The sequence below is a fragment of the Callorhinchus milii genome, unplaced genomic scaffold (assembly GCF_018977255.1).
Source record: "Callorhinchus milii isolate IMCB2004 unplaced genomic scaffold, IMCB_Cmil_1.0 Scaffold3, whole genome shotgun sequence".
In the NCBI taxonomy this organism is placed as follows: Eukaryota; Metazoa; Chordata; class Chondrichthyes; order Chimaeriformes; family Callorhinchidae; genus Callorhinchus; species Callorhinchus milii.
Window position 1 is genome coordinate 52,691,731 of NW_024704744.1, and position 27,662 is coordinate 52,719,392.

The following is a 27,662-nucleotide window of genomic DNA, read 5'->3' on the forward strand; positions in this document are numbered from 1 at the left end:
TCCAATGCTTTCCCCGGCTGAGGTCAGCCAACACGGCATGAGAGGATTCAAACAACAATTTGCATTTACTGTATAAATCGTGCCCTTCTCATGAGATAGCATCTCAGAGCGTTGAACAATGGACTATGTTTTTTAAACCTTAATTAATAGGATGGTGATCCTTACTCTTCAAATAATATTTCAGAGTTCCGATGTCTGTGAAACTTATACGGGAGACTATTTTCTGTGTTTTTTTTAAAAAAGCTATTGGAATACGTATACCAATTCATGCACCCACTTTAAGTCTCCTATAAAACTACCTTCCCATTTAACTAGCCAAACCCTTTTGTTCCAATTGAGATAACAGTTTTAAATTAAACCTCAAACTATAACCCCCTCAAGTTTGTAGGGAGGCTAGTGAACAGGTTATGTAAGTGAGAATTCCTCACTACTTTCACTTCTTTTGTAGTAAATAAAATATTAATAAATTATTTAACCAACCTTGGTATATCTTCTTCTTCCCACCATACGAAGGAGCAATTAATGGAATTCTCCGTCTGTGATGCCTTCGACTTGGTAGTAATGGGGCTATTCCTTAACTTTCCATTGTCATTGCTACTGGGATTACTTAATTCTGAACTGACCTTTCCAGCAGGTTGGTCATCTGTAGTTATAAATATTAGTTGCAAATGGATAAATTAAACAGCACATAACAAGAACTCAGCTGTTTGCATCAATCAAGATCAGTTCCCTTGCTACCATGGTACTGTTTATGTTAATTCTAATAGATGGCACCACACCAGAGGGTATTTTTAAACTTAACAAATTTAAAAATGATTGATTTCTGTGCCCATCGTCAAGTTAAATTGTTGCAAACTTCACATTAGTTACCATTTTGTGTGCCACCACATGATGGCCATTAAGCCAAGGATGGAAGTGGAAGGCTGACATGCAGAGAGAAAAATGTCTTGTTTTTATTGAAGAGCATGCTAATAGTAGTTGTCAGAAAGTGTTTTACAAAATATGAAATTTTCTAATTGATAAGAAACATTTGCTCGAAGAGGAGTTAAGAGTTTATCATTGGGAATGTATATTGTATGTGATGATTTCAGAAGTAAAACAAACTCTGAATACTTTCCTGCATATAAACTGATTGAGGTTTATGGAAAATACATAACTTGGGAATGAAAAAATAAACTTCACAATTAATACACAGGCAATGATGTATGCAGGAATTACAGAAGGGAAATGCTCTGTTCCCTACTATCAATATTCAGTGCTCTACTTCTGCAATATTTTAAAGTTGTTTACAATCTTCCATTGCCAGTTGGTCTTGCCCTCAGCTCCAGTGCAACTAGTGCATGTTGTACACCTGCAACAGTGTATGCAGGTGTACAACATGTTCCTAAGACACTGCCAGTATCTGTCTGTTTGTGACCAGTAGAAAGCATAATTGATAAGAATGACTGTGTTGACGTTTCCTTCTTGTGCTTCATACTTCCCTGGGTAATTTGCAGAACCTTGGGGAACATGAGGAGAAGTACAGGCAATTGTCTACATTGCACCATGTTATGATGAGACATTTGTAGTGTCCAAATATACCTCAGTATATTGTCATCTTCTGGTGAGTTTTAAGTTTGTAAAATTAAGAATTTATAAAAGTAATTCTTGCACTGATAGAGGACCTTTCATGTCAAGAGGACATCTCAAAGAGCTTCACTACATACTGTGTATTTTATAGGCAAACCGGTAGCTAATTTGCACACAGGAATATCCCACAGCCATGAAGTGAATAGTGTTGGGAGGTAGATTTTGTGCTGGTAAACAATCAGTGTGGCATTTTATTGACAGAAATTCTAGTTTTTAAATAGAAGCAGTATCAACTTGGTTAGCTTCTAACAAGATTCCTCATTATAAATAAATACATTGTCCACGTTGTTGGGCATAACACTGACAGGAATTCAATTCAATTGAAGCGGCATTTCCTTCTTGGATAAACACATCTTTCTTACTTCATAGTTTTGCAGCCATAGGTTAACAAAGGTCATGGTGGCAGGTGCACTGAGGCTATGCTATTGAGTTTAGCTGCTGATTGAAATGATACCAGTTAACATATCATCTTATTCAACCAGAGACATGATCATGGCATACAATTAAAGTGTAAGAAGTTTTTCTATCCCTTTATTTTGGCATTTCAGGTTGGACTTATTTATACACTTGGCTCAAATACATTTAGTTAACAAATGATTACGAAAAGTTCACAATGAACCCAACTCAAGACTTTTGGAAAACCATAAAAATTAAATTTTTTACATTCCCTTTTCTCGTTTTCTCATCTAAGTAACATATCAGAACATGCAGACAGGCAATACTTTACAAGCCTTAGCTAATTCTGCTTATAAATTGAGAGGCACAGGGTAATGCAACCCAAATGGAAAGCACAGAATCTAGGGTACTCAAATATAACATCATTGGCTAATTCACTAGTTATTTAATATCACTTACCATTTCTCTAAGGTTTTTCTAAATACCATTCTGAACTTCCTCACCTTTTCGTTTAGTTTTTCTGAATTTTACTGCTGCGAGATGAATGAGATTCATTCCATACAGATTATAGTCAATGAAGAGCTGGAGGAGATACGGTAGATGAGCTTCATATGGCTGGTATGATTTGTTCATTACAGCTCCTCCCTGCAGCAGCTCACAGACTCTAAACAGAAATACAAGATGCAATCATAATCTTATTTCTGCTTAGACAAACTTTCTGCTATTTTGACAATTTATTTACCATAGCATATTAACGCATATTTTGTAGCATATTTTCCTTTTTTGAAAATTGCACCTACAATCATGCTGGAAAAATGAGCTTTTGTTCCTATTTATATTGGTGCAAAAAGCACTCTCGACTTTGTTCCTTCCACACTCTGGCTTAACTAGGTTCCCAAAACACACGCCTTAAGCCTCTAAACACCAGCATGTCACTTCACCTTTTCAAGCCTGTGGCACAATTCATCTTTGGTTCTGTCTTAAATGCACATACATTTAAAGAAAATTAACTCAAGACTTCAGCAATTCATTTTTACAATACAATGCTACTCCAAATAGAAAAAAAACCTAAGGTTTAATCGACCCCCATTTATATATTTTTCCCTAATTTCCTATGGGACCAATTCACCACCACCAAGTTCCCATCCAAGTCGCTTATCATTCTGACTTGGACATATATGACCATTCTTTCATTGTCAGAGGGTATAAACCTGGAGCACAACACCTAATGCTATTGTGGGAGCACCATTGCAACAAGGACTACAGCAGTTTAAAAAAAATACACCGCCTTAAGGTAGCCTGGTCAATGTGGATTAACCATTAGTGTAATCAATAGAGTTGAACAAATGAACAAACAATTGAACAAACTAGCCACCAGAACAAACCTCTGACATAAATGATATTTTCTACAAGGAACCACCTGTAAGTCACAAACACCTGCAGAGCTTGGCTCTGTCCAGAAATATCCTCAAAACCAGTTGGAGTGATAGTTTCCTGCTTTCAACATTTGAGTGATTTTTCAACACAAACAACACTCTAGCTGTCTAACAGGATGCATGGTAAGGCAACTTAAACTAGTTTTGCTCTTCCCTCGATGGGCCATCTCACCAAAACCATAAAGTACATTACAGCTTTATTAACATCTCTTAAAATGGACATTCATCATCAGATAGAAAATATTACTTTTTAAAAACTAATTTCAGCTGCACCAAACAGACTTGGGTAACTAAAGTACTCCTAACAATTACTGAATTGGTGTACTGAAATGGAAACTTACTTCAACTTTGCTAAAACCCATTTATATTTGTAAATGGCACTAAAGCTCAAATGTAAACCAAACAATATTTGTGCCCTGAAGGCTATAAAATATGTGGTTTAAATCCATGCTTCTGCAGACAGATTTAATGCCAAACTAGTTCATCAACAGTCTAAAATTGTTACTAAAGCACTTTAGTTCACTTGCATGCAGACCATAAATGAGATGGATTCTAAAACAGCAATATAGGGAACCAGTATTGGAGAACTCTTGTGGAATAAAACAGTGCTTTATTAAAACCTACTAAAAAAACAAAATAAAACCTCATTATGATTAAGGAAGTTAAATGGAACAGATCTGAGGGTCAAATTTCTCCCTTGCCACTTGAATGAGAATTAGGGATTCTATTCACAGTTCTTAAACTGATGGGGAAAATGCATTAAACTTTCTCGGAAACTACACCTTCTTGTGATTTCTTTCAAATTTAGATTTTATTTTCTGTTCCAAGTGGATTTTGAGTGGAGTAAGATTTTGTTAAGCCTCGACCACACGTATCATTCGCATAATATAAAGCGAAAGGGATACCAAGCTTATCACAGGAATAAACTCTGGTCTTGTCCCTTTGTTAAGAGGGATTAAGGCAGAGAAGAATGTTTGAGTGCTTATGCAGGATGGGATAAGCTAAGCAGCCTTGTGTCATAGCTTCTTTTAAAATTAACATAGTTTAGAGGAGGGGAGGTAGGAGTTGTGACCTGATGAATCACACTGCTGTGAGACAACTTTTCTCACCACTGCAACATAGATTTTCTTATCACTACAACATGCGCACACTAATAGAACTGAAAGTATATTTTTACACCAGTAGCATGAATGCTATACTTAACACTGGTTTGTAATAAACTTGTATTTTATAAGTAAACAAGATAACTCATGAACAGTGCACATCGGATATCTACTATACCTTTTCACCATCAAGGGATTATACAGGTAAATCTTCATGAAGTGTCTTTCCTTCTCATGATAGCCATAAAAAGGACTGTAACACAAAGTTTTTAAAAATTAGACAATTCCTATGAAACTAATGTTTACAATTTGAAATTCGTTAAACCGACGTCCTGTCTGCCTGTTCAGGTGGAATGTTAAAAATCCCATTGAAGTATATGAAAAGAGAAGGGAATTTTGCATGGTGTCCTGGCCAACAATCCCCCAGATAAAACTGATCATTCACTTCATGGCTGTTACGTGCAAATTAGCTGCCCACAAAACAGTCACTACACTTTACAGTATATTCTGTGAAGCGCTTTGAGATGTCTTGACAACGTGATAAGGCGCTATACCAAATGCAAGGATTATTATAATAAAAACAAATTACGTTTCTTGTTTTACTAAGACAAAGGATACCTGGATCTAAGAAAACTTTTTTTTTTTTGAAAAAAGAGAAGTTGAATAAATCTTGTTTTTAGACGGAGGGCACAAAGAATGAATTTAAAATAAATAGAAGAAAGTAGTTGAGATTCTGGAAAACAACAATTTATCTAGCACCTTTCATATTTGAAGGACTTCCAAAATGCTTTGCACTAAGGCTTTCCATTGTGAAAGACAAAAGTTACATAGAGTGACAGGACACAGAAAAAGGCCATTTGACTCAAATAGTCTGTGCCGGTAGTTATACTCCATGAAACCCTCACCTCTCCCTCTAACCTATATCCCTCTGTTCCTTTCTCCAATCTTAGCAGCACTTCCTGCACATAGTAAGGATTTGCAAATCACTTATTTTTCTTGCACAATGTTCAGAAAGTGATGTCAGCAGTAATTGGACAATCTGGAAGGCAGACATTTTTAGCACAGTAAGCCAGCTAGAAACCACGTGTACTATAAGCAGATTTTTTATTATCCAAGGCTTTTAAATGGAAAGCAACAAGTTCCTGAGATATGTAATCTTTGTTCACTCATGCTATGATTGAGGGAGCCATGAAATAGTTTTTATATTTACAAAATGTGTACACTTCAAACAAGTTGAAATCTGTGAACTACTACATTTTTAATTTTCTTAGTTCAGTTTTTTTTGCACACTGGATGTTGTCTATTTTATTGCCCTGGTCTGTAAATAAGTACACTTTGAGAAACTGGATAAAGTTCGGATTGGCTCATAATTGTTCAGCATTTCAAGATACTACCTTGCATGAAAGGCACTATATCAATGCAAGTTATTTTTGTTGTTCCAATTCTTCCATAAGGGATTGGGAGCATAGGCAAGTTTATGCTTAGTCTTGTCAAGGGCTAACTGTTAGTCCCGAGAGTCACATTACTAAATGGCAAGTGATAAAGCCACATGCTTACACTGTAGTAGATGCATGTTCAGTTACAGGAACTGTATGCAAGCCCCCTAAATTGTATGCAATTTCAAGTAATGGAAATGTGTGAAAGAACTTTTCAATTGTAACAAGGGGCATGACAGAGGAGTAGATTTTTTTTAAAACTCTGAGACCAGCCGGATAATCTTTTCCGATCCTGTATGTTATGTTCCAAAGTCCTATACGATATCAGCTGCATTGACAGTGAGCTTGCTGCATCATTGTAATACATGCAGTAATACCCCAAGGGATCTTAATCTGTATATTCCCACTCACCATCAGCTTTACACAGTCTACACAAGCAGAGTACCAGCAAAACAGCTGTAAGATTACTGCTCAGTTTCCAATTTGGAAACCGGATAGAAAAAGTTATGTTTGTTTTATCTGACACATTGTTGATTGCACAGTATGTTATTACTAATACCAATTTTAAAGAAACAATAAAAACTAGAAAATTCTATACCAAAAATGATAAATACCAAATATAGCAGAACGTATAATTTTTTTTACTTACATTCCAGACACGAGTGATACTCTGAACACATGCTGGACATTGGAGGATGGGTTGCCCAAAGCCACATTTAGTGCTCGGTCTATACTGAAAGCCATCTGACGAAGATGTTGCTCTGGTTCTTGTCCATAACCATTGTATGGAACATAGAGATATGGAAACATACCATGCAAATGGAGACAAGACCTTTGACCTAGAAACAAAGGAAAAATACAGTAAAATTATACTGAATCGAAAATATCTACACCACAGTGAAAAATGTAATTGTACTGGAAAAAATATGCAAACCACTTTTATGCATTGGCTCGATACAAAATTATTTTCTCTTCAAAATTACTTTTCAGTAACTAAAACTAGCATTTTTCTTAACAAAACAGTTTTCCCATCACTTTATGACCTTGTTTGCTGGTGTTCAATGTATGTGCCACAAAAATGACACATTTTCAATACTTATTGTATAAATTATTCCCATAAGGTTTGTTAATCGAGTTAAATCACACTATTATTCAAGTGTGATTTAACTCATTCCACAAATCTGAATGCAGCAGCCAAACAACTACTTTATAAAAGGTAACTTAATTATTTGTGAAAACATGGATCTGGTAAGGCCAGGTTCTGAATCTTTCTCGCCCTATGCATTGAAACTCCCAAGTCACATAAGTTTAAGAGGCTCAAATGATAGATACTTAAGTCCATATAGTGAGATTAAGATCCCTTGGGGGAATGACAGATGGACTGGAAAAATATTTTGTAGAGCCACCTTTATGATTTAAAGAGTTTTTCAATGCCCAGGACAACACACATACACTAGTTTCTTATGTTCTTATTATCTAAGGATACAGTATATAGTTTGGGACATGACATGTCAAGCGACTGCCAGGATGGTGAAAGCCGAACTAGATGGACTTTGGTCTTCTTTTGCCTAGCAAATTGTTATGTTCCAGGGAATGTGCACAGGATTATTAGGGACATTGTTTAGCTGTAATTTGCAGGGAAATCATGTTCCAAGTAACTTTGCGCTCAGATACAACTAGGTTTTATTCCCTATAATGCTAAGTCTTTACACTAACATTTTTACAGTATATTAGAGTAAGAGACAGAAATTAAAAATTAACCATTCAAGGAACAGAAATGTTAATGAGTATATTGCACACTACATGAAATGGTTAAACCTTTATATATATATTAAAAAAATCAAGGTTTAACCGTTTCATGTAGTGTGCAACATACTCATTAACATTTCTGTTCCTTGAATGTGTTCTAATGTATGTAAGGACCATTACATAAAAAAAGTAATTCCACAGATAGCTTTCTATCCAATTATCTTATTGTTGGTTTAAACCAAGGCTTGCTTATACTTTATGCTTTAAAATTGTTGAAAAAAATGGATAGACTCATACGGTTTGGTGATTAATCAGCAGTGACAAATTTGCTTCTTCCAATATAATGGATATCCCTAGCCTGTTACACAGTTATGAAATACAATTCGGCAACAACCTCATAATCCAGTTATCAATCATAAATCCTTTAAGGCTTTATTTCAATTTTAGGATTTCCTCTCAACCCTGTTGGAAGAATATCTAGAAATCTCATATCTTCCAACATCAACCCTTCTCCCCAAAATGCAAAGAAACATTGACAGCACAACTACAGAACGGCCACAAATGAACCATTCCACCCTTCTTAGCATTCATGTTCAGTATTCAATAATACAAATTGTATCTCAGCACAATCACAAGTNAAAAAAACTACTCAAGTTGCTATCCCAAAGCCGCCTTAACATTACAGCTCCAGGATGATGGTTTAAAACACCTCTCAGACTCTTTTACCTGAGATAATATGGAGGAAACAAAATTCATGTTAAATAACGATTTGTCAGCAAATGTCCTTTATTCAATCCTAGTTTGTGTTGAATTAGCTGATTTCAAAAGGGGCAGATGTAAGGCTGTTATGCTCACCTCAGCACACTGTCATAGGAAGAAGAAAATCACAGACAGGACCCCACTTCTGATCACTATCTAGACACACCAGTTGGGAAATATGTGCGTTGATGACATACAAAGGTACAATTTGGCTAATCTTTGACATGGCTGTAGTTGAATTGCTTGCCAACTCATTGTTAAACCTTGCATAATAATAGCCACTTTGAGAGCGAACAGCACCCATACAACTGTACATTAAGTAGAAGAGAAATATAAACAACATGTATAAATCTTTAAAGTTGGGAAGGCAGGTGGACAAATCTGTGAAGAAAGCTAAATGGAGAGAGATTAGGAGGGTTTGTTTTTGATATAGAGAATGTTATTAGAAAGTGGAATATCCTGCCCGTCAGTGGTTGAGGGAAGGAATTAGTTACAGTGGAAGCCCCTGTAGCCAGACGCCAGTTACCCCGTACGCAGGGTGAATCAGACAAAACAACCGGCCCTGTTTTAAATATGGTGTTAATTCGTACAAAAATCCAGATAATCTGGACAAAATGCCTCGCTGGTCTGAGACTACTCACTCACAGCTTCTGTGTCTCGAGTGGCTCCATTCAGCCATGAGCAGCTCTGGGATTGAGATGGGAGGAGTCAAACTGTGATTGATTGACAGCGGACTCCAACCATTCACAAGCAAGTATGGGCTGTCAATCAGTGAGGGAGCAGAGGAACGAGGAGGAAACAAGAGAGGGAGTGGGAGGAGTCAAATCACAATTGATTGACAGCTGGAGCTGCTTGTGAATGAATGGGCATTTACAAGCAGCTCCAGCTATCAATCCCCTCGGAGACGCTCCTCTGCTGTAGAGGAAGGGAATTTCTTTTGGACTCAAACGCCGCTTAAGCCGGACAAAACCGACATGTCCATCTTAAGTGGCTTCCATGGTATAAAAGGAGGAATTTGCAGAGGTATGGGGGAAAAGCCTGGTAAACGGGATTTCTGGTTCGTCCGATTACCCCTGATGTAACTTTCTTGGTGCTATGTACGCTATGCCCAGAAAGCACCGCTAATGCCATTAACTATAATGGCCCTGACTATACATAGCCTGCAAGGACAGAAAGTGATGTAAACACTAACCGGCAACTTGGAAGTCAGAGAGGTCTGCATTATAACGGGGTTTCCCTGTACTATCTCTTTAATGGATTTTGTTCGCCCAGAAAAACGCAGTCTGTCCTGTGAAGTGCTTTGAGACGTGATAAGGTACGATATTAAATGCAAGGAATATTATTATTATGCAGAAGGTAAAGTGGCCAATATTTATATTCTGAGTGAGGTAAAGAATTAATGGTATGGGGAGGGGGGGAGAGAGAGGTTGAAAGCTCAAAGGACAGGACTACTGGACTTTTTTTAAAAACTAAGCCGTTGATCAACTACTACAGGTTGCTGATGATTCAAGACGAGTAGTTTAAATGCCACTTTTAAATCCATTTGAGGCTTAATAAGCAGGAAGCTGTAACGGCTTTTGGTCAGTGTATACCAGAAACACTCGGTTTTCTTTAAACCACAAGGCAAGGTGTTAAACACTTGATAAATTTTCCAGTACAACTTCAAGTCAGTTAAGATTTAAGTGTAAAAGTAAAAAACTTAAATGACCCCTGGATTTTTACAGATACTATTCTGAATGCAATATCTATATTTTGTATGCATTAAATACATCCACCATTTACATGATCTCCAAATAAAAATAATTGATCATGGGTAATAATACTCTACCCTTACTGTTATTTCATAAACAATAAAATAGCTATAGGTGAAATGCCCAATTTACAAGGCTAATGTAATATCTATTTCAGTACCCCAGCAGTAGCTAAATCATTGGTTAGATTAAAAAAAGTGTTGAATATGTGCTGAGCATTACTGTTTTATTAATGATGAATTTAGGCAGCATTATTCTCCCAAGACAATTTGTAGTAAAGCTATTAAAAATGTATCAATTGGATTAAAGCAAACTAAAGTAGCACAGCAGCAATGCTTTATTTAAAAAACAGAAAGCATAGTTACTGACTAAAAATAGATATCCACCCCATTAATATTGTCTGCCTTCCTTCTTACTGCAACCTAAGGTAGCTGAAAATCAACACGTTTGCCACCTCCAGCCTAGATTTCTCCAACACCCTGCTGACCAGCCTTCCTAGCTCAAGCCACAAAAAGCTCCAAGACTTCCAGGATGCCACTGCTGCATTTTATCCACACTCCATGAGCTTATCAACACCATTGACTCCCTATTCCCCAATGCACTGGGTTCAGGACTGTAGTTCTTACTTTCAATTTTTTCCACCTTTCAACTTTCAAATGACTCCATCCTAGTTTCATACTTGGCAGTTCTACCCATCCGCTCACTCCCTTCACCCTGTTAACTCAGCCTATAAAATGTTCCTGCCTCACCATTGACACGCAAGTTTTCAACCAATTTAGCTCAACTCACTTCTCCCCCTCCCCCCTCACCTCCAACCTCCATAATTCCCTCCACCTCACACCTTTCCAAGAGTGAAGAGAATAGCAGGTTGATTTTCTGCAAATGTTATATTTATCTCAATATCGAACAGGTGGAACTACCGCAAAACAACAATGGTTACCTCTTGAACCATCACATAATTAATGTGTTTTGGGTAGACAAATTCATGCTTCCTCTTACTGAAACAGATCTATTATTTCAACTAATTATGTTGCTATACTGAGCAGCCTTCCTATTATATAATCTCTACAGACCCCACCTGTGCCCCTCTGCTCTATAGGGATCCCAGTTGTCTGGTCTGAAAATTATCAGCAGACTCTCAAGGGTTCATACTATAGACTAGGTTGTGTGTGCAAATAGTGAAACTAGGTCACTAGACGCCCAACAATTCTGAGGTGCTGGGAAATGAGGGATTCCTTTTTAATAAAAAAAACGAGCAATTTGACTCATGTGTTTGAGATATTCCTGATTAAGCAATACATAAGCAGCTGAACAAAACATTCAACACCCCAATTTTGTTGTCAGTACTCTAATCTAAAATGGTATGAAAGCTAATAAACCTTTATCAAACTAAAATCTATTTTACAACAGAACTATCTGTTCTATTATGGATTCACTCAAAAAAATCTGTCTGCACAGAAAGGTGTACAAGACAAAGAGTAACTAACTTTGTCATATGCCACAATCTCGTGGGGAGCAAATGGTGTAAAAAGCAGGGCAGCTCCACTCAATTCACATCTGTGAATTTCTACTGTACTCTTTTGGATGATGGCTCTATAAATTAGAAATGGAAAGTGAGGATCCTACATGGTCCTAAATAATATGATTTAGTGCTAACCAGCAGACAATTAGAAAGTCCAAAAGTACAATCACAAATATTGTGCATTTCAAACCTCAAACATTAACACACACGATGTTAATCTTTGGAAACAAACAAGGAAATCACGGTTTAAAATATGTATTTAGCTACCAAATGTTTAAAAACTCATATTCTATTGCACTAAAAATAACAGCCTCTTGAAATGCAGACAATAAATCCAGTCCCCAGTTTTTCAGACCACAAATAAAATTACCCTTGTCAGATCTCTACAAAAGGATTTAATTCAACACTGCACAAATGTCAAATCATTTGCCACAATATTATATGCAGCTATGAGAAACTACTGTGCTCTCTCTCCATACATCAGCAAACTTTACAGAGCTGATTGTATTCAAATATGTTAATTACTATATGAAGTGAGCAACATACACTAATGCAGTATAATCCTCAGACACCACCACTTGCCAGGCTTAACCTCCCTCATCTTCTTCCCCCCTTCTGCCCATATTAATAAATACAATATTTAGTACAACAAAAATCCAAAACAAACACAACATCTTCGGTTACAATTTTTCCCTTCCTTCCGAAACAAAAAGCTTTCCGTTTGTTTATGGTACATTCCTTCACCGCACATAGGCTGCGCACATGTTTTTTGGGACGCTCCCTTTAAAACAGTCGGGAGTCGTCCCTGTGTACACCACATCCATGTGCGCTCCTGCACACACCCTGATAAGGTGCACTTGCCGCTTTCGGAAGGCGCCCTGATGTCCACAGTACTCACATACATTTACCATACATACATTTTCGGGACACTAATTGGTTATATTTCGCGCACCTTCTGTACCCTTGCGTTTATTTCAGTCAGTTTTGGTGCACTCATGGGCTACCCGGTGGGTGTGCCCTGAGCGGTTTGTGTCGGTGCAGCTCCTGCAAGGGTCAGGATCCATTTGGCCTTTGACGCGGTTGAGCTGAACTTCAGTTTGTCCCTCAGTATATTCGCCCTTATTAATCCCGAAATGAGACATACATAAAAACAAGATGTTAAAAATGAGGGTCCAGAAACTGGAAGATTTTATTTCCCCACACCTCACCTACTGTGATACAGTGACACATGCAAACGCCATTGGACACTCAAAAGATCCACATTAAGAAACATAGTTTAAGGGAAGGTTCAATATCTGCCACACTTTATAAATGACATAAAATAGCCTCAAGGGAATTTAAAGCGGATAAACTGGTGTTCAAATGATTTGCTGCTGCCTTATAATTAAATTAAACCTATCCACTATACTTCCGATAATTAATTGAGAGATCCAGAAACCCTCACAAACCCCACTAGTGAAATTTGAGCACTTTATAGATGAAATTAAATGAAAGATTGAATTATAACCTTTAACTCACACATAGTTTTTAAATGTACACTTTAGGAGGAAAGATGCTATCCTAATGAGATGCTATTTATCCAGCTCTTTTTCCAAAGAAAACTGACTGGTACACACAGCATTAATGGTTCTTCTCATGTTCATCAGACTGTAGGGAAAATTAGTTTTTTTTGTACAATAATAATCCTTGCATTTGATATAGCGCCTTTCACTTCTTCTAGACGTCTGAAAGCGCTTCAGAATATACTGTAAAGTGAATCGACTGTCTTTGTGTCGCATCTTAACTAAAATGTGTTAATTTTCATACTGATGAAAATTACTAGCTCTGTGCTCCATGTTTACATTAAATACAGATTTACAATTATGTAGCACCTTTCATGACAGGAGGAGGTGCCAAGCAAGATGCTTAATCCTGGCTTGGCAGCTGAAATGGGTGGAGTAAAATATGACTGAAAGCAGTCAAAGAGATAGGTCTTGAGAGATCTTGAATGAAACGAAAGAGGATTCAGGTCGGAGTTACAGAGAGTGGGGCAAAAAGTCTGAAAATCTGCTTGCCGATGGTGAGGCTGGTAGGGTGGAGGTCTGCTGAATGAAGTGAGCATCCGGGTCGATAGGGTTTGAGGAGATCATTGAGGTAGGGAGGGGGGCACCATGAAGGGATTTAAAGGCGAGATTGAGGATCTTGAACTTGATCTACTAGGGGCAATGAAGCCAGGGGCAAAGGTGGGGATTATAGGCTCTCAGAACCCGGTGTGGGAAAGAACACAGATACAGCTGCAAAGTTATGTGGCATGTGTATGGAAGAGCTGGAATTTCTAGTGCACACAGGGTTGACATTGCCAAGCCTGGACTTGACAAATGCATGGATGAGGGTTTCAGCAGCCAAAGGAGAGAGGTGGTGGTGGCCAATATAAAATGTGATCCTTGTAAATTGTGAAGGTGGCCAATATAAAATGTCCTCCTGATGTGAAAGCTGCTATACAAATGTAATTTTGTTGTTGTATTTTGTTGTTGTGATTGATCTATCATATATATATGTGTATATACATACACTGGTCATCTGGGAATGCAAGCTTCAGGTTAGAAACAAATTTTATCACAAGTACAGTAATCTCATCTACATCATCACTAAATATTGTCATTACCCCTCAAAACAGATTGTTTTTCTCCTGATTTATCAACAGATTTCTATCAATTCTTTCAATCCCAGTAGATAACTTGGAGACTACTATAATTCTATGAATTTTACTCTTCTTAGTAAGAGCCATATATGGTAAGCAGCTTCTAAATATCTTATATCTAGTGTTTACCCTCACTAATCAAGTAGATTTACCATCAAAGCCTGTAGATTTGCGAGACATGGTTGCTTTGCTGCCATTCTGACCCTACCTTTCTGAACTCCATTCCGCAGTCCCTCCACCTCGCCCCCTGCCTTGCCTCCTTCAAGACCCATCTTAAGATCTTCATCTTCAACATGCTTTTGATTATCCTGCTTCCCGTCCTCTACACTCCCCAATCCCGACCCCCAGCTCGGGTCCGAAACACTGACTGTCCAGTGCCTTGGGACGTCCTTCCGACGTGAAAGGCGCTATACAAATGTAATTTTGTTGTTGTTGTATTGGGCTTCCTACACTTTGTCAGCTGAACTGTGATTCTTTTTTAACTTCACTACAATGAGCTAGTACAGTGTAATGGGTAAATGATCTTGGCAGAAGTGTCTGCTCCCAGGCTTCTTGTGAAGGCCTGAATTGATAATTAATTGCTGCACAAGTGGCCCAGATTGATTATTCATTTATTCTACCTCACAATAAAGAAAAAACAAATTGTGGTTGGATAGCACATTTGTGAGCTATGCAATACGAGGGGGAGCGCTGGTGGTTACAGATCAGTCACTACTAGTAGCGGTGGAAACAATAAGGTGATAAATGAACAACACAGTGGAGGCAGCATATTTGGTTCAAATACTGTAATTATTCCTATAGCATATTGGTACAAATAAATCGAGTTGAAAACTGAAAAGAATCAGGGAGTAGCAGGAACACCGGCTTTCCCTCCCACCCCAAATCTCCATATAGACCTAATGGTGGGGAAACATCAAGCACAGTGCCAAGAGAGACCAGGGAAGGAGGGAGCGCTGTTGGGAATTTCACATTGAAAAATACAGTATTATGCAAGGTGCAGTTTCCCCTTAGATACTTCTATACAGCATTTCAAGACCAATTGAGTATTATAAATTGCTAATAAAATCAACCATAGACCCCTTTTAATCCTGATTTTAGAAAGTTTTGTTTCCATTACTGTAAATCAGTCTACTCATGTCCCCCCCATAGACCACTGGGAGTTTTACTGTGAATAAACAAAACTGAGCTGAAATTTACCGCTTCAGAATTTGCAAGTCAACATACAGCCGCTTCAAACACTATTCATGGAGATGCCAGCATTTTCTTTTATAAATACCACCAAGAACATTTGCACAATAAACTGCAACATTTTCAAATATAAAAATTGATGCTTCAGACAAAGAGTATATGATTACAACCCCAAAATAATATCAGTCCTCAAATAATAAAAAATAACATTCTTCAACAACAAAAATTAAAATGCTAATCTGAAAAAAATTCTTACAACTCTTTAAACGTTGTCTTAGCTTTCTGTATGTGTGTGCGTGTGTATGTGGGGGGGGGGAGAAGAGTATTTAAGCGATTCTATCCCATGCCAAGATTCCTTTAGTCTCAAAATGAATCATTTTGTTTTACTGCAGTAGATAATTTAATGGGGAAAATAATAACGATCTCAGTATACCACCAATACTGATAGGTGTGCAGAAGCAACCAAGAACTTGCCCTCTGCCAAAAAAATCTGCTGCAGGCTGGCAGATTCCTTGGTGTAACAAATACTAAATAACGTTTTGCAGCTGAAATTTCAAATTTAGTATAATTTTTCTTGCGTCATAAATGGAACTTTAGCAGCACCATTTTGTGAATTTTTTTAAAAAATGGTTCTGCAACATTGTAGGTTTTAAACTACTGCAATATTCACTTCACAGCAAACATACATCAATTAGGAAATCATTAAGGTATTATACTCAAGTGTTATTGAGAACAGGGAACCTCTGGAGGCAAATCAACAAGAGATTGAAAACGGGCAAAACTGCTAGTAGCGAAGGACTGAATATTTGAAGATGGTGTGGAGAAAAAGGAAAGCAGGAGATGAGAACACTCAGAAGGCTTACTAATGGACTGGTTTACTATATTTGTTTAAAATAAAAATAGCATTTTAAACAAACTGTTTGTTTGTGTGTGTGTGTGTATGAGGAAACAATAGTTTCAGGTCTGATAAGAAAAATCCTGAATCACTATGGCTGTGGCTGATGACCTTCATGTTTTATCTGCATCAGCCCTCACCACAATCCTAATTTTCCACGGAATCTGCAACGAACGCCCTCCTCTGCTACAAACACCCCCTCCACTACAAACCTGTACACACAGTGTGCTAGGCCTGGGCCTTTGCTCGCTGTTTGCTCGACCCTGCTACTGTGGGCGGAAGGTCTCCGGTTGTACATTCGCAGCGCGGGAGTGTTGGGATCGCGGAAGCGGAGTAAGCGGGAAATCGTCTGCATCTGGCGCCCGCAGCCTAAACTGAGCTCCTGCAACCAATTATTGGTAAGTGCTGTACTATTCAAATTAACATTTTTAGTACTTTAAGCATAATTACACGTTCAGGAAATATACGCCTATAGTTTTAACCCAGGTTGTTTCATCAAATTGATCTCTCAATAGCACCAAGCAACCCTACGCGTTTTTCCTCAAAACATTCCAAATTTTTCTGCACTTCGCCAAACCGGTGCACAACCTTGTCGTCAGGCTTGACCCCAGCTATCCTTTCTACCCCACATCAGGACCGTTTTCCTATACCCCCATCACATTGCCCGCCTTTGACCATACCCCAAAAGCAAACCCTCATTCTTGTGTTTGTCACCTCAAGCCTTGACTACTCCAATGCCTTCCTCTCTGGTCTGCCCAGCTCCAATATCCAAAAGATTGTTAATCCAGAACCCTGCTGCATACATACTCATCCAACTCTGTACCCCCATCACTCCAGTTCTTGCTAGGACCCACTAGCTACTCATCACCAAACAGATAGACTTCTAGATCCTCACACCAGTCTTCATGCCCTGGCACTTCTCTACCTCTCCGACCTGCTTATTTCCCATTAGCCGTTGCCTTCGCTCGCCTACTCTGGCCGTCTGCATGTCCCTCATGCTCTCCACTCCATCATCAGCAGCCAAGCTTTCAGTCACCACTCCCCGAAACTCTGGAACACTCTTGCTCTATTCCTCCGCCTTGCCCCCTCCTTCCCCATCTTCTGGTTGCACCTGAAGACCTTCTTATTGGGCCATGTCTACGGTCACCTCCCGTCAGCTCGGTGTCGTGCTCCGTCACTGTCAAGAGCGCTAGGTGCTACCCTGCATGAGGAGCGCTATATAAATGCAAGTTGTTGTTGGTGGTGGTCAGTGTTTGGCCTTGTGACGTCTGTATCGGTCTGGGCACCTCAACTATTTTCCCTCACTCAGAGTAGATCTCCAATTGTAGCTTCATGCTACACAGACTATCGACTCAGCCAGCAGAAAATCATCCATACTCAGTCAGTTAAGCTGTTCATATTTCTGTGCTGGGGTGTGCCCACAAATGTGCTTAACTGAGCACACAGACAATTCATAGAGCACTCTCTCTGTGTAAAACCAAGTCTGCTAAGGAATGGTCATAAAAGCCAAGATTTTATTAAGGTACTCTTTATATCTCAGGTTCCCTTTGGACTTCAAGCTTTATAATAAAAATAATAATCCTTGAGGCATTATTATCAGGCAGGGTGGAGTAAGGAAACTTACCCAAGGTTTTGCCCTGCTGGGAATCGAACCCAGGTTTCTCGCTTGCGAGGCAAGTGCTCCAACCACTGAGCTACAGGACTCCACAAGTCTTTAGAATTTCACAAGCAATGTACCTTCAGATTCACACTGTGCTCCAACTCAATGTGTTCTATAACCTAGTGATACTAACCTGTCAATTTATCAATTCTCATTTTATTGCTTTCATGTAATATATAAAAAATCCTTAAAAGCTGGCTTAACATACAAATAAATAATTTGTTCCCCCATAATATCATTGCTTTGCTTTCTGTATAACTATTGAACTGTAATAAAGAAAACAATTGTTTAACACCCAACTTGCGTGCTATATTTCACCATTAATTAAATAGTTTTCTTATACCTCATGAAGGGTGCTATATAAACAGAAGTTGTTGAAATTTCATCCCTGTTAAAAAAGATATGGGAAGACAAGACATGAAGAATTTTTTTTGTAATTCCTTTAGATTTCACATTCATATATTCATTATATTCATTTTTCTCCTGAACATTTTCTGCTATTTTAAGAATTACTGCATCTTCATTCAATGTTAGTACTGAAATTTAGGAAGTATTGAGCTGCACATCGAGAGAGAGTTATCAGCTACATGTGTACAGCTGTGCTCTTAAAAGGTTTAATTTGTGTGTCAGCCTGGCACAACAGTAGCACTCTTGCCTCAGAGTCAAAAGGTTGTGGGTTCAAGCCCCTTGTCAGAATCACACAGTCTAAGCTGACTCTCCAATGCTCTACTGGGGTGTGTTTCATTGTCAGAGATGCCTTCCTTCAGTTGAGATATTAAACCAAGGTCCCATAATAATAATAATCCTTGCATTTGATATAGCGCTTTTCATGTCTTCTGGACGTCTCAAAGCGCTTCACAGAATATATTGTAAAGTGAATTGACTGTATATTTGTGGGCGAAACTCAGCAACCAATTGCATACAGCAGTGTCTCACAAACAGTTGTGGATTGAAGTGACCGATTTATTATTGTTTTTTTTCTTGAGGGATTCTTATCAGGCATGTGGAGTAAGGAAATTTACCCAAGGTTTCACCCTGCCAGGAATCAAACCCAGTTCTCTCGCTTGCAAGGCAAGTGCTCTAACCACTGAGCTACGGGACTCCCATCTGCCTGTTTGGATAGATGTTAAAGATCCCATGTCACTATTCGAAAAGAGAATGGAGTTTCTCTTGGTGACCTGGCAAATAAACCTCCAAATAAAATTGGTCACTCACTCCATGGCTGTTTGTGGGACATTGCTATGTGCAACTGGCTGCCGCATTTCACCCACAAAGTACAGTCAATCCACTTTACAGTATATCCTGTGAAACGCTTTGAAGCATCTCAACAACATAATAAGGTGCTATATCAAATGCAAGGATTATTATTTTATTATCATTCGCCATGAATCTTCTTAAAAAAAATCCTTCAGGGCCTATGCAACTAAAGATTAAAGCTCTCATCACTGATCAGTTTCAGTGGCTTTGGTGTGTAAATGACTAGAATGATAAGCACATTTGCAGCTGCAGTACAAGGGTTCTGGCTTCCTCACACAAAATAGTACCATAAATCCACCGTCACCTTGGAGATTGTATATAAAGCCATCTTTGTACTCCTTTCAAATAGTAGCCAGCCAGTTATAAAGCAAGAGGATTGGACTACTAATAAACAAGTTCTGAATCCTGATCTTATCTAAGATGAAGACTAGCTACTATTCATACCTTCCTGGAAGATGGTACTGTAGACACAAAGGATAAGTGTGTGAAGAGAGAAGCAATTCTTCATTTCCAGCACACCCTGATCCAAGAACCAGCACCAGCCACATTTGAAGTCACCTGCCCATCCCAATTACGTTTTTCCTTCACAGGTGGGAAAGGAACAGTTGAAGATGGGGAGGCTATTTGGGATCTTCTTCATAGACCAACACAAAATGGTTGGATAATTTGTCCAAATTATATTGGTTTCTATACTTAAGGTTCTTAATACATTAGTTAATAGCTAACCAAAGTCTAACACACTTCTCAGCAATTGGGGTTAGTTGTAGAAATCAGTCAAACAGAATCTTTGTTTAGAACACAACTCTTGGCAAACAAACACCCAATTTGGTTCACTAGATCCAATTACGTGGAATTTCTGATCACAATGCAAAAATAACCAAACCCAAGCTGCTGTTAGGGTGGGTATGATATTAAGTTAATATCTCTATTTTAAAGGAAAAATTGTATTTTACCGCTTTTCTGACATAAAACTCTGAAATTCTAATACGATTCCTTAACAAGGAATCCAAGTTAGGATGCCTCCCAATAAAGGAAGCACATCACACTAACCAAGGAAACATCTCCCAAATAGAGGATTTTATCAGTGAACATTTCCACAGGTTGGCTTGACTCATTCGTGCTTCCACCAATACCCTTTACAAAACAACAACAACAACTTGCATTTATATAGTGCCCTTCATGTGGGACAGAGTCTGAGTGCTTTATTGACGTCCTCGTGAAAATATAAACCCACTAATCCACAATGCCCAATCTTTATCAATCTCTCCAGAGCAAATTGCATATACAGATATTTCTCCACAGGAAGGAATAATAAATTAATAAAATATTAGCAAATAATTTGAGAACAACTGCAACAGGCTTTGGAAGTAGACCTGACATGCAAGGAGTCTAAAACGGAGAAACCAACTAAACTTATAAACCTGACCCAAAAATGAAATGTTTATTGAAAAGCAAGGTGAAGGGGCAGATCTAATAAGAGTTTTACACCATTAATTTTGAAAAAGTGGGAAAGCAAATGAGACAAATAATTATGTGACAGCAACAACAACTTGAATTTATTTTGCGCCCTTCACGCAAGGTAGCATCTCAGACTGACACTATGATTGGAATTTAAAACACTTAATTTGAAAATGCAATACATTATTTTACCAGGGCTTACTATCTAATTTATTGAAGTTTTTACAAGCTCCCCCTAAACAGCTACTTCCACATCTTGGTAGTTGCATGACTAAGAGCAGTCTGCAACTTCAATTCTTAAGATGCTCTAGAGATGTACAATTCTGTCACAGTGAACATAACAGCTCTTTCCTTGCCTCCCTTGTGGTGTAATGCCTTGGATCCCAGCTGTGAACCGATGAACCTACTGGGTCTTTCACACACCTCACACAAACAGGTTAATGAGCCAGTGAACCAAGGTTGTTAAGAGCAAGGATTTGGCTGCAGGAAGACTCATTTCTATTCTCTCAGCAACCTTGAAGGTCAATTTTGTGAGACATCTGTGTTTTTTTTAATTGTTATTAGGCTGCACAACAGGGTGCAACTTTAATGAGGACAATCACAACAATTTAAGGTTTTTAAATACATATTCATAATCATCTTACATCCCATGAGATAACTACAGCAACACAGGCACTCATCCTGCTTGTAGGCATGATATAAAACCATGATATAAAATCAGTGTGAAGTTAAAACTAGCACACTTTGATATATTCAGGCTTTATATTATTCCTAATTTAAATGCCATCTGAAGGGGATATTAAACAAAAAAGTCCATGACATCCAAGAAGAATAAGTAGTTTATTATATCCTGGGAGTAAACCATTCTGTATTCATTCCCATAGCTACGTCTTCTGACTCTCCTCATTACCCATCCCAGAAAGGTGCTTTCCAAAATGTTTTATCAAAGCGAAAACTTTCCCCATCCGCTACTTTCTCTTAAACAACTCAACATCCTCAACCTCACTTATCCCTGATGACTCCTTCCCAATTACTGCAGCTACGTTACCAAGGTACACATCCCTCCATCCTTCACTATCCCAATCATCTTGTGCGCAATTGGCTGCTGCGTTTCGCCCACAAAATATACAGTCAATTCACTTTACAGTGTATTCTGTGAAGCACTTTGATACTTCTCGAAGACATAATGAAACACTACATCAAATGCAAGGATCCCCTTAACACAATTTCCCTGCTCCTAATTTAAGTTGTGTCAAACATTCTTGCCTTATAAAATCGCTTTAGACTGTGGCGTGTGCATGGTACAGTATTGTGTTTAAACAATGAGCCCTACAAAGCTGCTACGGAGCTGATTTGTATTTCATGGGAGTCTCTGGGGTGCAGATTCCACAGTGATCACGTTAACAGCCTACTGAACTACTAGGTGTACTGAACTACAGTACACTGGCTACTGATAACGATAATAATCCTTGCATTTGATATAGCACCTTATCCGTCTTCGAGATGTCTCAAAGTGCTTCATAGAATGTGTTCCACAAACCATCGTGGATTTAAGTGACCAATTTACTATTTTTTTGAAGGAATGATTACCCCTAGAAAAGCAATCCACTAATCAACTAACAACCGGGTTCCTAGTTACTGCTAGGTAAACAGAGGCATGTGGATGGAGTAAGGAAACTTGCCTAACATTGCGCCCTGCCGGGAATCGACCCAGGTCTCTCACTTACGAGGCGAGTGCTCTAACCACTGAGCTACAGGACTGATCACTGAACTACTGGGTGTAATACATAACAAGACCAGTTCAAGGCCCTTCATTTCAGCCCATTTGTTCTCATCCTCTGTCTTTCCATCACAGCATCAAGCAGTTTTGCAAATGATTCCTGTGTCCTGGCTTCAACCACCCTTCAAGTGGCAATCTGTTCTAGTTGTTAATTATCCTTTGAGTAAACAAATACTTCATAGGGTCAGTGCTGAAATTGTCCTTTGCAATCTTAAGCCTGTGGCCTTTTGTTCTGCTCAGGACATCCAAAAGTAATTTTTACTTTTTCAAACTCATTTAAAAACTTGTTTATTTTATAAGATCCACTCTGAGATGTCTTCTTTCAAAATTGCAGAGACCAAGTACTCATAGCTGGCACAGTCTCACCTCAGTGCCAAGATTCATGGAGCAAACTTCTATCATTGTAACATCAGAATACATCTGCTATTTCAACACCACCCATTTGCTAGTAACAAGTCCCTATTCCTTCGCATATACAGATGATACTCGATGGACATGACAAACAAACTGATCATATGGCAAGTGAAGGTACCTATTGGATAAATACTAATCCAAATATGTCTTGACAATTGTCACTTACTCCATGGATTTAAACAGAAATATAAAACCTATTTTGGCTAATATCAAAGCAAAGGAATTACAATGGATTCAAGCGATACAGAATGTAATTGCATAAATATTTATCATCTCAAAGAAATGGAAAAAAATTAGTTTGTTTCTTATAATAATAATAATCCTTGCATTTGATATAGCGCTTTTCACGTCGGGAGGACGTCCCAAAGCGCTTCACAGAACACACTGTAAAGTGAATTGACTGTATATTTGTGGGCGAACGCGGCAGCCAATTGCGCACAGCAATGTCCCACAAACTGTCATAGATTGAAAATGACCAATTTATTATTGTTTTTGGTTTTGGAGGGATTATTATTAGGTGTGTGGAGTAAGGAAACTTGCCCAAGGTTTCGCCCTACCTGGAATTGAACTCAGGTCTCTCACTTGCAAAGCGAGTGCTCTAACCACTGAGCTACAGCACTGTAGGGTATGTTTTAATTGGATAGTCCAAGGCTCCTGATCATTAGTAGAAATCCAATTTCTAAGTAAACATTTGGTTAGGATGAAATTTTCTGTTACTCATGGATAATAGGAACCATTAAAGTCAGTTAATCAAAAAATAAAAATCCAGGTATTTTCAGAGGTTTTTCAGGGTCTATTTTGGGGTCAATAAAACAGGAGGAAACAGAGAGAAACACAAGGAAAAGCTTTGGGTAAATTGAGTGAAAATTGGTACAAATTCTAACACTGATTTACTGAGGATAATATCTGACTGAGCTATCCACTTCACAATTAAACCAACAGTTTCATGGCTCGCAGAACAACAATCACTGGGTCAATGTGCCAAACATTACAATCCAAGAAATTTGGTATGATGGATAACTGGCTCTCTAATGGCTCAAGAGGCAAGGAGAAAAAACATTTAGTTGGCGGAAAATAGGGAGGTGTTAGATATGGACTGAGCAAGATTAACTTGAGACATAAAATCCATATTGTAGATCAAAATTTACATTGTCTCAATTCTCAAAGACTAGTTTTCAGCTTCAGGATACCAAAGTAAAAGAGGCTTAGAACTCAAACCACCAATTAGTACCTCAACTAACCTTGAAGCAGAATGCTGCACATGAGTTTCTACAGAAGCTTATCAAGCTCTGTCCTGCTTGTATTTTGTCAGTTCTGAGATTGGTAACCAGACAAAATACTGTGCAGAGAAAGGCAACATTTTTTATTTTGGGCTGGAATGAACAAAACCTAGCTTGATTTTTATCTCTTGCTTTATTGACCACAACTAAACCATCAGCAATGAGAAAAAGTTCACAGGCAAATAGTTCTCTCCCAGGTGCACATAAAGTATGTGCAGCTCACTAGCAGCATAATCTGAGCTGGCAAAATTACATTTTATTTACTTGTACACCCAAATTAAGAAATAGACATTTTCATTTAAGTTTTTTTTTGAAAAATCAGTCTTTAAGTCTATAAAGATGACTTCTTGGACACAAACTCATAACGGATTAATAATTTCAATAATTGGTTTTATCATTTAACTGGAAATTTAGAATGGCATGTGAAAATAGTATACACAAATCTACATTATGTATAAAAAAAATTGTAGTTTGGACTGCACCATCTCCAAAATGTGTTTAAAAATTATGATACTCTTATTAACAGGATATTTTTATGATGTCTCAGTAACAGAAACATTTATAGCAGAACCCAAACATTTATACCTGTGAAAAACCCCACAATACCCCAAAACATCAAATTCTAAAGAATTTTACAATTGTGGACAAACAATTTGTCCCCCCCAAACTTCTGCTGTTGTCGATAATGTGGCAATTAAATTAAATTTGGGAGGTTGGGGAGAGTGGAAAGATGGAAAAGAGAAAAGGTTGATATAATTTTACTGCCTGTATTTTACTTTAAGCAAATAAATCTCTGCAGGAAAAAAGTAATTTAATCCTGAAAAGGATTCAAACTTCACCAACAAAATGTAATGGTTGAGCTTGATTCTCTTTTTATTTGGTTAACTACACTATATGATACTAAACTTTTGATGAGTGAGGAGTTTGTCTCCACAAATAGCTTCTCCTCCAGCTCCCGCACCATCTTGTGCGGCGTTTCTCTGGGCTCGATCCCCCCCTCTTCAACTTGTACATACTTCCTCTTGGTGACACCATCCACAGACATGTGGCCAACTTCTAAATGTAACATGGTCAACACCCAACTCTCTCTCTGCCTCACCCTCGACCCCAGGACCACTGATGTCCTGACAGACAGCCTGTCAGACATCAAGAACTGGATGAGAGCTAACTTTCTACAGTTGAACGTCAGCAAAACTTCGCCTCTGCACCTCAGGCACTGACAGCATCAGCATCCACGGATGCACACTCCACCTTACCAAGCCAGTCAGGAACCTCGACCCTCCTCTTCGACCGTGCCTTCGGCCACCCTTGCATATAGTGTGAAAGTAATGTAATTTAGTATTGCATTTTTGCTTCAAGCTTCTTTTAAAAAAAAGTTGAATTGGGTGATGTGAAGGGAATGAAACTCCAAATAAAGCAAGAGAGTGGTACAGATTTTTTTTTAAAAAGATTTTTTAGGCAAAATGTTGTGCCGTAATTCTTAGAGCAAAACTGACTTGCCACTTTGTCTGGACATTACAATCCTTTTGGGGGAGATGGCGAAGTTCATGTGCTCAAGCCTCCCCACTTGCCAGTTCACAAGCCAAAACGTGTCAAATATTAACCAGATTGTATTTTCAGTCCTATCAATCATCAGTCTAAGCTTGTCAGAAAAGATTTTTTTTTCTCCAATGAAAAAATAAGGTACACCAATTTACAAAACGATTTGTAGAAACGAAGGAAGAAGTGTTTTATTTTGTTAGTTAAAAAAGTAGAAATAAAAGTAGAATCAAATTAAACTTTAAAAATAGAGAAAGTGAAAGAAAAATACTGTTGAAGGAACTATTCTGCCTCCTGAGACTGGACTTTCTACAAATCTGCCAGATACCTAAAGCTAAATGTTGAATTTTTAATGGCAAAAGCATCATAGAGTGTTTGTTGCATTCGGTTCCTCAGAAATCAAGTTACAACTGAACAAAGTGACGGAATTTTTTTTTCCCTCCTGAGAGAATAAAAGACTCAATTAAACAATTTTTAAAATTCTCTTTCGTATACCCCAATGATGCCTGAACACTTACTATAGTCTACAATGAATTTGGTGGCAGAAGTTAATATCATCACGGTAGTGCATCAAACAGTACGCATATAAATATTGCAATCAATTTCAATAATATGCATAAAAGGAGGGAATAAGTATTATGTCAACACAACCACACCTCAATTTGCTTCTTTGGCGCAACACAACATGCTAGTGCTGCCCTTGATAGTTTACTACCAAGTGGCATTGTACCAGTGGCATTGTATATATGTACATCGTTTCACATTGCTTTGTAACATTGAAATTAAATAGAAAACCCCAACAATAAACTGCCTCATAAATCCGAACACGGTGACACAAACAATGTATTATTATCGTTATTAATAAAAGATCCATTTCGGTTTTACTCCACCATTTTCTTTCTCTCCCCCCCACCCCCATCCCCACCCCCACCCCCACCACCTTCCTCTCAGTACACACAACTCATTTCAGACTGTTTGCCCCACTCTTTTCCCCCTGGAATGTGAAACAGTTTTGACACAGAAACTGAACCGGTATCAGACAGTGCGGCTCTGACAGCGGCGACCTCAACACACAGCAGCACACACTCGCATCCACAGGCACTCACTGAGACACACACTCACTCACTCACTCACATGTACACACACCGGGGAGGGGAGGGGAGGGGAGGAGGGGGATTACTGAGGAAAGCAATACCACAATCTGCAATGCATATTCAGAAATATGCGACCGTATAAATATTGCACAACCTCCATGGCTGCTCGGTCCAAGGCTTTACAAAATGGCAAGCCCTCAAACCGAAAGCACATGCCGTTTGCACACATTTACAAGCTTGACATGATATACGTTATCAAATGCAATCGGTGTGTGAACCTTACCTGCAGGTGTTGACCCAAAGATGCGAACCACAGGCACTCTCTTCACCTCATTCTCTCTAAATTCAGAAAAACAAACATCCAGACCCTTGACAGGGCTGGACATGTAATAATCTGCACTGACGATCCTGACAGCGAACATACTGTCTCGCCCTGGGTGTGATATATATACACATATATATATATATATATATATATATATCTATATAGGGATAGACTGGAAATTAATTGTGAAACAAATTGCTGCGTAATTTTTTTTAAAAAAAAAGAAAAAGAAAGGGGGGAAAAAAAACTCTGTACACGACGAACTGCTTCCACGGTGAGCGGAGGCGTGTTAGTGAGCGTGGGTCAAGGCG

The 27,662-nt window shown here is 38.4% G+C and overlaps 1 protein-coding gene across 1 annotated transcript in view; it reads right to left on the minus strand.

Moving 5' to 3' along the window:
• Nucleotides 1-27,448, minus strand: part of rev3l (REV3 like, DNA directed polymerase zeta catalytic subunit) — a 69,569-nt gene extending 42,121 nt beyond the window's left edge. The window contains 5 exon segments of the mRNA XM_042332846.1: nt 481-643; nt 2,529-2,689; nt 4,743-4,817; nt 6,650-6,839; nt 27,310-27,448. Coding sequence (XP_042188780.1) covers nt 481-643; nt 2,529-2,689; nt 4,743-4,817; nt 6,650-6,839; nt 27,310-27,448 — 728 coding nt within the window.
• Between the last annotated feature and the right edge of the window lie 214 nt (nt 27,449-27,662).